This window comes from Zootoca vivipara, chromosome 1 (genome assembly GCF_963506605.1).
Source record: "Zootoca vivipara chromosome 1, rZooViv1.1, whole genome shotgun sequence".
Classification (NCBI taxonomy): Eukaryota; Metazoa; Chordata; class Lepidosauria; order Squamata; family Lacertidae; genus Zootoca; species Zootoca vivipara.
In genome coordinates, this window is record NC_083276.1 from 34,872,457 (window position 1) to 34,883,734 (window position 11,278).

The window sequence follows — 11,278 nt, forward strand, 5'->3', positions numbered from 1 at the left end:
TTGAGGGGGTTCAGCTGGCATTTTTCTAGGAAGCAACTAGACTGCTACAAGAGGTGTTTTAAAATTTTCTACTATGGCCGTTAACAACAATATCTAGCTTTTGTGTGAATTGGAAAAACGGAAAAGGTCTAATTGTGAGAGGACGTTTAGTGCACATTCTATTAAAAATAATTGATTCTTGGTAATTGGCCCATGGGAATTCAGAATTCCAATGATAACCTTATGATTGGTTAGAGGGTTTGACTGAAGTAAATTTACGTGCAGGCATGTCACTATTTGAGGGTCAGATGAATGAGAGGAGTCAATCAGTTAGCCAGAGCCTAGGAAGAGGTAGAAAGATAATAAGGAAAAACTGGTGTCAGAGGTTGAGGAAAGCTAGCTGGGGGGGGGGGGGAGAGAGAGAGAGAGAGAGAGAGAGAGAGAGAGAGAGAGAGAGAGAGACTTCAGAGGAAGTTTTCCAGCATAGCCTCTGGCAAAAATGATAGCAACTGACAAAAGAGATCACAACTGTGACAACAGTAACAGTGTGTAGAGATGGAAGGGACAGAGCAACAGCAGCAGTTTTGCAGTAGTAGCACTGCGTTTGGGATGGGGCAGGGTAAGGTAGTGTTGAGGTAGGGGTAGCTTGTGGCAGATATGTGTGGCATCTGTGGGAGACAGGGAGCGCCAACCCATAGTTTTCCCTGTCTTGCTCTACCCTATCCCATTGAACTCAGCGCTGTTGCAAGGATATCACTTATTTTATACAGTGGTACCTCGCAAAATGAATGCCCTGCAAGACAAATTTTTCGCAAGACGAATGCATCTTGTGATCTGATGGTGACTCGCAAGACGAATTCGTTTTGTGAAAAATTTGTCTTGCGAATCACGGTTTACCATACGAATGCATTGAAATGTAATTAATGCGTTCCTATGGGGGAATTTTTTTTCAATGCATTCCTTTTTTTATAATCTATTTTTATTAATTTTCCAATTAAAAACAATTATATCACATCCATTATTTCAAATTATACAAATACATATCAATCAAACCGAATGTTATGCCAAATCATCTAAAATTTTCGGGGTTCCCATGCTTCAAGAAATTGGGGATTCCTCGCAGCTGCCCACTGCCGTCTTTTTCTAAAGTCCAAATCGTCACTCAAAGTCTATAATAGTCCCGATCTTTCCCCTACAATCACAAAGATGTTTTCGTCTTTCATCCGATTTTTCCCCAGCTGCTGAGATAAGTATCAAACGAGATTTCACATATGTTCTTTCTCCTGTGTGAGTTTTAATCAGTCTGGCCTCCCCATAAATCTTCTTAATCTGGAGCGTTCCTGTAGCGTCGGTCTTTCAACACGGAGCAGCGCCATCTTAGAAAGCTCAAATCACTTTCGCTTTCTTCTCATAACTTTGTAGATTAACGATCTTTATGAAATTTACAGCTTTTCCAGGCAGAAGACCCAGCCATCACTTTATGCATAAACTCTTGATAAATTAGTGGCTCTCCTTGCCCTATAGCTGAACTTATCTTCAGGTCGCTGTTCAAATTCAAAGTGCGTCACACCTCATAAATCCTCCGAACGCTTTCCAGGCACTCCTTCCATCCAATTAGAGGGGGGCTTCTCTCTTCAACAGTTTTACATCTTCAAAAAATATACTCAATATCAACAGTTTATAAAATTCATTACTCACACAGATATCTTTTATTTCTCGTTTGTTCCAAACAAACAAGGACATCACGTCCGGGAAGGTATGGAGTAACTCGTAGAGTATATGAAAAAAAATAAAAAAGCTCACTTCCCTTGTCGTTCTGTCCCCATCAGTCCTTCTTCCAGATAAAATACAGCCTCGACTCCTCACCCTCAGCAGCGTAAATTCCTTGGCAGTAAACAGAGCTTCTGCTCCTCCTTCTGAAGCATGTCCATGAATTTAAACCTAATTATCTTCTTTAATCATGGAGATCCCGCCATGCAAGTTAGCGTCCGGGAGTTCCGACATTCCTCATGAGTGCTTTCAGCCCAAGCCCCCCCCCCCACTCCTTGAACAGTCGGAGTGGGTTTGGGGGCATCGCGGGCCAGCGGCCCCTCTCCATAACCCCCGGAGAGGTAGGGGGGTTGCCATTTACTCCCCTAGCAACCGCCAAATTCCTCGTGAAGGTCGGAGGGATGGAAAAGAGGTCAGCCATTCCTGCAGGCGGAACCGGAAGCCTCCTTTTTTCAATGCATTCCTATGGGAAACCGCGATTCGCAAGATGAATTTTTCGCAAAATGAATTGACTCGCGGAACGAATTAAATTCGTCTTGCGAGGCACCACTGTATTTATTTAAAATATTTCTTACCCATCCTTTACCCTAAGGTTGTAGGGTATTAACAATGATAAAATCTACAATATAAAAATTAATAAAATTAAACCTAGTTACCGTATATTCTGGCATATAAAATGACTGGGCGTATAAGACAACCCCCAACTTTTCCAGTTAAAATATAGAGTTTGGGATATACTCGTCGGATAAGAAATACAACCCGGTGTATAAGACGACCCCCAACTTTTGAGAAGATTTTCCTGGGTTAAAAAGTAATCTTATACGCAGGAATATACTGTATTTTATAAACTATAGATTATTTTTTTAAAAAAAAACCACACATTTTTTGAAAGCAAACATTGGCCTAAGGAAGGTCTCATTAAAAAGCTTTTCTGAGTCATGATGCATATGAGTTTTAAAGCAATATATCTGCATTTTTTCCTGGTATCAGAGCAATAGTGTGGCTGCAGAATCGACGTGAGGCCACTGTTGAGCGAACACGAACTACAGGCACAGTGCGAAGAGATGATCCAGGAGAATTCAGAGTTGGGCGCCTTAAACATGAAAGAGTAAAAGTTCCACGTGGTGAATCGTTGATGGAGTGGGCAGAAAATGTAATGCAGATTCATGCAGACAGAAAGTCAGTCCTAGAGGTAAAATATATTCCTCTTAAAAAATAATACTTTACTGTGTCTCTCACTTATGTAGTGTTAAGTGAGCACAATTGTTTATTAGAAAAGATACATTCTGAAAAACTGTTAGTACTATTGTTGTGATCTCTGGTTTCCAGGTGGAGTTTTTGGGAGAAGAAGGAACAGGATTGGGACCCACCTTGGAGTTTTACGCACTGGTGGCAGCAGAATTCCAGAGGACAGAACTGGGAGCATGGCTCTGCGATGATGACTTTCCGGATGATGAATCGCGTCAGGTATGTTTTGTCTTTGTAATCAATCAGTAGAGCTGATAAGATACATTCTGTTTGTGTATCTCTTGAAATACCTTAACTTTCCTTCACTTTTTTTTATATTAAAAAAACAGGTGGATATAGGTGGCGGATTAAAACCTCCAGGATATTATGTACAGCGATCTTGTGGTCTGTTCACAGCACCATTTCCACAGGATAGTGATGAACTTGAAAGAATAACCAAACTTTTTCACTTTCTGGGAATTTTCTTAGCCAAATGCATCCAAGACAACAGACTGGTGGACTTGCCTATTTCTAAGCCTTTCTTTAAACTCATGTGCATGGGAGACATTAAAAGCAATATGAGTAAATTGATTTATGAGTCGCGGGGTGACAGAGACTTGCACTGCACAGAAAGTCAGTCAGAGGCGTCTACGGAAGAGGGGCATGATTCTCTCTCAGTAGGAAGCTTTGAAGAAGATTCCAAATCAGAATTTATCCTTGATCCACCAAAGCCTAAACCCCCAGCCTGGTTTAATGGGATTTTAACATGGGAAGATTTTGAATTGGTAAACCCTCACAGAGCAAGATTTTTAAAAGAAATTAAAGACCTTGCAATAAAGAGACGTCTAATATTAAGCAACAAAGGACTTTCAGAAGACGAGAAAAATACTAAATTGCAGGAACTAATGATGAAGAACCCATCAGGATCTGGACATTCTCTTGGCATAGAAGATTTAGGGTAAGTTATTACACTCCTCCCCTTTTGCTCATATATACATGTTGCCGCCTTATGGAGTAAGAAATTGACCTATGCATGTTTAGACATTTTGTTCCATACACATATTTTTTTTTTTTGAAGTGCTTTATCCATATCATTTCTACTGTGTTCCTGTTTGGAATTTTTAGATTTTGTGAGATGATTCCCACTTAAGAGCAGAGCAAGCTGCCTTGTACAAACTCAGAACATTTCTCCATCTTGCTCAGTATTATGTCAAGTGATTGATGGCAGCGTTTCAGACCGAATTCCTAGCCTTTCCAGAAAATGCCAGGGATTGAATCTAGGCCCTCTTTCATGCAAAGCATGTCTTCTGCCACTATTGCTGTGTATCTACTAATTCCATCTCCTACCTTACAGGCTGAATTTCCAGTTTTGCCCTTCTTCCAGAGTATATGGCTTTACAGCAGTGGATCTTAAGCCTGGTGGTGAAGATGAGGTAGAGGAAAAATTCTTAATATGAGAATTAAATATTACTTGATTTCCCCAAAATTCTTCTGTGATGTGATGTAAACATTCTCTGTCCATTTTCATCAATTTCATTACAGTTGATTACTATGGATAATGCAGAAGAGTACGTGGATCTGATGTTTGACTTCTGCATGCATTCTGGCATACAGAAACAGATGGATGCTTTTAGAGGTATGTAACTGACTAGCATATATGGGCTTTTTAACTATTTAAAGGAAATATTGATCAGTTAAGGAATTTCAAACATAATATGGTTCTCAGCTCGTGCTTATGCTTTTTTACTTTTTATTTCAAGATGGCTTCAACAGAGTCTTTCCAATGGAAAAGCTGAGTTCCTTTAGTCATGAAGAAGTGCAGATGATTCTTTGTGGAAATCAGTCACCGTCATGGGCAGCTGAAGATATAATCAACTACACAGAACCTAAACTTGGCTACACTCGAGACAGGTACTTCACCAAGTGGGAATATATTTGCACAACTTCCAGGACTTGGGAACAATGAATTGTGGGGTGTTGACACTGAAAATGTGTGGCAAGTGCAGAAAATTCAATCTAGATCCGTTATAATTACACCTGACAGCTTCTAGGAGCCTCTGGTAAGAGCTGAGTGCAGGGTGGGGGACAAAAGGTGGACAGACTACCCCAGAAGTAGCATGACGTGTCCCCCACAAGAGGTGCTACCCCTCACCTAACACTCCATACACTCCTCTGGATATGAGTGCATTGTTAATCAGTGGTGCTTCGCTTGAGCAGCACTTGCTATCCAAATGGGTGTCTACAGCTTTGCATATGCCACTGATCTCCCAGTGGGTGGCAGGCTTGCATACCCAGACACTTTTCCCACATTGATGTTTATGGCTGGATAGTTCTATCAAGTTGTCTCTGAATGCTTCATTATTAAGCTGGCTGGAACAAGCAAGGTTTTTTCTTCCTTCACATGTACCAGGTCTCCTCCATAAGGTGTGGAGGAGAAACACAGCAAGTGTAAAACACAAGATAAAAGGGAACTTTTGTCACTCCCTCACTATAGCAGTCCATTTGAAGGTGCTGTTTAATAGGTCCCTGCTTTTAAAAATGTAATTTGTCTATTATGAAAAGGAAACAGAAAATACTTTTAGAAAATCACAGTAAATGGACTATTGTCAAACAACTTGGTTTGATCTGTTTGGTGCAGTAATAAAACAAAATCAGATTTTTATAGTTCAGTGAACTGATGTCTACATGGGTACATCTCAACTGTGCAATCTGTCTTCCTTCTTTGGGGGGGGGGCACGGGAAGGTAAATGAGATAAGGCTTAAAAGTACATGGTTAGGTAGTGCTTTACAGTGTTCTGAGCATTGATCCACCTCATGCAGAGTATTGTGCAATGTGGATTGTCCTAAACAGACTTGAAACTAGATGCTTGTATGCTGTTTTCATGGTCTGTGAAGGTAATGAGGAGGAGACTGCTTTAGGAGTGAACACACAATAAGTAAATAAACTTTCGTGCCAGCAAAGAGGAAGACAGGGAAATGCTATGTTTACATACTAACATTGTCATGTAATATTTGGCAAATATTTCTTTAATAATAATCTCCCTGCCCCCAAACATAAAGTATACCTACAGACTTATCTTTATCTTCTCATGCTAATTTTTGATAAGTTGATTTATTTAGAAATTTAATATATTAAAATAAAAGCATTAAAAGCTATTTGGTTATGTCAACCATTTGACACTTGGTTCATTATGGAGCAGTTGAGCAGCAGTAACAAACCATGGCCTTTGGTTTAGCATTTGTTTCAGTCCAGACAAACCACTTTTGGCTTCATATAATGGTTGGTTCGGAGCAAAAACAAACCACAATTCCCAGTTTGGCTGTAATGCTGCTAAACCAGGTGCATGGTTTGTTGCTTGTGCTAGGGGAAGAGTGAAGTGAGAACTACTTAACTATTAACTAGGGTGTACAGTGGTACCTTGGTTCCTGAACAGCTCAGTTGTCGAACAAATTGGCTCCTGAACAACGCAAACCCCGAAGTAAGAGTTCAGGTTTGTGAACATTTTTCGGAAGCCAAACATCCAACACACTTCCTGATTGAGTGCAGGAAGCTACTGCAGCCAATTGGAAGCTGCACCTTGGTTTGCAAACAGTTTCGGGAGTCGAACGGACTCCTGGAACGGACTAAGTTCCAAGAATTAAGGTACTGTACTGTGATGTGCGGATGCAGTGTGTGCATGCACATGCACTAGTTCAACACTGGTTTGATTATGCAACATGTAGTCAACACTAGGTATATTTAACATCCATTCTGTTTTGTGCTTTAGCCCTGGATTCCTGAGATTCGTTAGAGTTTTGTGTGGCATGTCTTCCGATGAAAGAAAAGCATTCCTGCAATTCACAACTGGCTGTTCAACACTTCCCCCAGGAGGCCTGGCTAATCTACATCCCCGTCTCACTGTTGTACGCAAGGTATGGCCATTTCTTAAAGGTTTTGACTATATATCTAAGCAAAGGTGTGTTAGATATTTGTTATGAAGTCTTGTCTTTGAGATAGCTCACACGTCTGTGCTCAGAAAATGGCTTGCACCCCACAAGGTGCCTGTCAGGCCTTTGGCAGAGGTCTTCATGGATCCTGTTAATGCAGGGGCCAGCAAACTTTCTGCAGGGTTAGGGTTGGTCCACTGTCCCTCAGACCTTGTGGGGGAGCTGGACTATATTTGGGGGGACAATGAACAAATTCCTATACCCCACAAATAACACAGAGATGCATTTTAAATAAAAAGGACACATTCTACTCATGTAAAAACACACTGATTCCCAGCCTGTCCGCGGGCCAGATTTAGAAGGTGATTGGGCCGGATTCGGGTTTTAGTTTGCCTACCCATGTGTTGACCATATGCTTGGCAGCTTTGCTGAGTACACTGGAGTCTATTCTACCAGAATGGATTCCACATAGCCATTGCCCTAGGATTACAGGATTGTTTTTTAAGATGCGCTCACAACACAGCATTGAAAAGGAAACGTGCGCTACACTCACTATTTTAAAAGTTGATTGTGGATTTTTATTCACAGGTTGATGCTACGGATGCAAGTTACCCATCTGTGAATACATGTGTGCACTACCTTAAGTTGCCTGAGTATTCTTCTGAAGAGATTATGCGAGAGCGCCTGCTAGCTGCTACCATGGAGAAAGGCTTTCATCTCAACTGAGCTGATGAATAGGACACAGGATATGACAAACTGGTTTTGCATTGATAACTAGTGAAGCCTCTTGTGTTGTATGTGCAGAAAATACAATCTCCACGCTGTGCTCTACTGAGACTTGCCTTTTCCCTCCCCCATCCATGAGGCTTTGGAAACACATGGAAAATTTGTTAGCTGCTAATGAAACAAATCCCAATGAATTACACAGCCAGCAAGAAAAAGGCAAGAACACTGTGTGATGCTTCCAAGGGCTTGTGCAACCAGAAGCTGAAGCAAATGTTTGACTGTTCCAAAGAGCAGATCTGCTGATTTTCAGTGTTCACTGATACAAGATTTATAACAGTGTATTTGTGTAAAGTTTAGTGTTTAATACCCTGTACACTACAGTTGCCATCACTGATCCCTGTTTTGCTGGCTTTAAGCTAACTGGTCAGAAATCTGCTTCCATAAAACTTAGTCATTGGGCATCTCAAGCTTTCTTTCCTTCCTTTCATAGTGCCTGCACTATAGGAGTATGCTAGTGTTGAGGGGGGGGGTGTTTGCGTATAATCATGCACAACCTTTTATTATTATTTCAAGTGGGAATACATTTTGATTTCTAAATGCCCTGCTATAAAGATTAAATCCTTGTATGTGTGTATGTGTGTGTGCGTGCAGCTCAACAATAAAGCTTTTAAAAGACACTGATCCCTGGTGCAAGGCCCACTTTAAAGCAAGTTTTACTTTTGGTTGTATTTTCTTTGTATATTAAAAACATTTATTTAACTTGTTGCAGTTTGAAGTTTAAAAAAAGATTTCCAATGTGTATGCTCAACATTAATCATTAAAAAGTTTGCAGCGTATGAAACCGCTTACTAGTTCTTCTGTTACATTGGTATACAGAATAGTGCCTTGAATTCTAATGCTTTATTTCTTCAAATAAAAATACTTGGTCTTGTACTATACAGTTCTGTTTCCAAACCTCCTCTAAAAGTACAAAAAGGGCTCCAAATATCAGTGGGTTTTTTTAATCAGGTCAGTTGTATAGCAGGTGGCTGTTATGCATTATGTCCCATCCTGTCATGAACCAGGCTTTGCCCTACAATGTATTACATTTCCAGTTCCTTGCAGTTTTGCTAGGTGAGTTTTAGCATTAGTTAATAAACTCCAGACCAGTTCTTTAAATTGCATTTGCTGATTTATTTTGAAGCAATCCATGCAAAACCGTTTCTGATTCAAGGTAATTTTGTATCTGGTAGTTCTTGGTATTTCTTCTTAGACAAGGCATTCTGCACACTTGCCGAGTTTAATGTCCCCCTTCTTCCTGCAGCCCATAATGTTTACTTGAAGCCACTCCTGAGAGTCATAGATCCTTCATAGTTGTAAGCTTGCATTGTTACTAGCACAGCAAACAAATAGTCAGGTGGTTTTAAATCTTACTAGCCTAACTGGCCTATTGACCCCAGCAATATTTTAAATAAAGGATCACTGCTGGTTTGTGTTAATTTGAAAGAATCTATTTTAACAAATATGTTAATTCTTTTACAAATATGGTAATTCTTCACTAGTAAATGTAGTTGGATTTTTCTTATAGAACTAAAATGGAATGATAGTTTTTTACAGTAAAGATTGGTTTTGCACATCATTTAGCTGTAGAATCTCAATATTATTGAAAAAAATCAGCAACTCATATCTTTGCAATATCAGGCCTTGTATCCTTGTATAACCAGTGTCAAGTTCACAATGTTTTGATACTTCGCTGGCACAAGAGTGCTTATATCATAGAATTGGAATAGGGAGGGATGCCGAGGGTAATCTAGTCCAACTGCCTATAATGCAGCAATACCCCAATGAAAACACTGCTGTCTTGACAAACTTTTATATTACATACATTTACCATTCTTATCAAAACCTGAATGTAAAGCAAAAATTTTAAAGGTAAGATTGGCAGTGATCATTCTCGCTATGCCATTCTGTTTATGCATTGTATTAGTAGGATATGACACATACAGACATATTTTGGTTAACCTTGATCAGCGTTTCTCAACCACTGTTCCGCGGCACACTAGTGTGCCGCGAGACGCTGGCTGGTGTGCCGCGACATGCGGCGACGAGAAGGGCGATTTGCATTGTCACGTGCCTGGCGGCCGCCAATATAAAATGCTAACCCACCGGAAAGCAATATTTCTCCTCTTTCCCAAAGCTCAGTGCAAACGAGCCTGGCGGCCGCCAATATACAACACTGACCCGCCGGAAAGCAATATTTGGCAAGTGAGAACGGTCATAATTATAATATAGGGCGGCACAGAGTTAAATTTTTTAACTTTTTTAATGGTGGTGTGCCTCGTGATTTTTTTCACGGAACAAGTGTGCCGTGGCCCAATAAAGTTTGAGAAACACTGACCTTGATGATGAAATTATATCCTTTTCTATAGAACTGATGCACCGTTATGTTGAGATAAATTACTTTCAATAGCACCAACTGATTAATCTCCAGGTGCTTTTAGCTCACCAGAGGAATGCACTCTTAACATTCACAACAAGCCGATTTCAATCACCGCTAGTTCAGCACTTTAGCAATCAAGCTGTAAATCCACTATACAAAAATGGGTTGTCAGCAAACAAAGGGAGCTATTTAAACTGAATGCAGGGAAGTGCCCTTATTGGAGGTTAGAATAATTAATATTCCAGAATATAGTCATTTCCCCAAGTGCTTATAATGCATAATTTGTTGCATTACTGCTGGTAAGATTTTGTTTTTGGAACTGACCTATTAGGATATTTAATTATCCTGTAGAGTTGCCAAGAGTCAATCGAGATGCATCTACATAATAAGCCATTAAAAGATGCCTCTCTTCTTCTCCACACACTTAAGAGTTTCAGAGAGTGAGCAGTTGGATGACAGGTGCAGCAGCTATATTGGCTCCAACTACTTCAAGCCCCTTTAAACTACAGGGATAGTTTTTGAGTTGACACCCGAAAAGCCAATTATCAGGTAGGTTATCTTTACGGTAAGTCATGGTAGCACTTCTTGGGCTTGTGTGCCTTACCCTACTGCGTGTCTAATCTTTAATGTCCCAGGTCCTGTGTCTAATATGTTTACAGCAGTAGGCCCCACTCCCTTAGCCCATCTCCACTGTGAAGAGTGGAGATTGCTTGAGCAGTTGCTAATTCGTCATCTTCACTTGGAGCTCTAGTTCACATTAAAGGTTTGTGGAATGTGGAGCCAGACCCATTCATTTTGCTGGGCATTAATTTCATTCAGCAATGCATCTGACATGAAACTACAGAAATGGGTTGCTAGTAATAAAACATTCTCTGTTGATGTATGGATGGGATAAGAGAAACAGTTTAGATGAAGCTCCTAGGCCAGGTCCATACATTTCTTTAGAATAGGTCCTGCCCAGCAGCAGTAATTGGCCTCTTGGGTGTTAAGTGACAGAACTCGGTGGTCACTCAATCCCAGCCTCTTAATTTTTCCCTTCTAAATACCTTAGCGTCCCAGGAAGCCACAACTATCCCCACCATTGTGCTTCAAAGAATCTGAAACCATCACTAAGCACCGTAACAGTAGCAATATACCGTTGAGCACTGAAAGATGCAATGAGGTCAGTAAGCTCCTCAATACTAGCCAGATAGGCAATCAGTCTTCCTAAGCTAACTCCAGATGGGGAAC

At 40.5% G+C, this 11,278-nt stretch overlaps 1 protein-coding gene across 9 annotated transcripts in view; it reads left to right on the forward strand.

Moving 5' to 3' along the window:
- Positions 1 to 8,562, forward strand: part of HECTD1 (HECT domain E3 ubiquitin protein ligase 1) — a 63,708-nt gene extending 55,146 nt beyond the window's left edge. For all 9 annotated transcript variants that reach the window (XM_035109990.2, XM_060273066.1, XM_060273062.1 and 6 more), the window contains 8 exons: positions 2,740 to 2,941; positions 3,079 to 3,216; positions 3,327 to 3,934; positions 4,331 to 4,409; positions 4,519 to 4,612; positions 4,737 to 4,887; positions 6,744 to 6,888; positions 7,492 to 8,562. In XM_035109990.2, coding sequence (XP_034965881.2) covers positions 2,740 to 2,941; positions 3,079 to 3,216; positions 3,327 to 3,934; positions 4,331 to 4,409; positions 4,519 to 4,612; positions 4,737 to 4,887; positions 6,744 to 6,888; positions 7,492 to 7,629 — 1,555 coding nt within the window. In that variant the 3' untranslated portion in view covers positions 7,630 to 8,562. The remainder of the gene's footprint in view (positions 1 to 2,739; positions 2,942 to 3,078; positions 3,217 to 3,326; positions 3,935 to 4,330; positions 4,410 to 4,518; positions 4,613 to 4,736; positions 4,888 to 6,743; positions 6,889 to 7,491) is intronic.
- Positions 8,563 to 11,278: the final 2,716 nt, after the last annotated feature.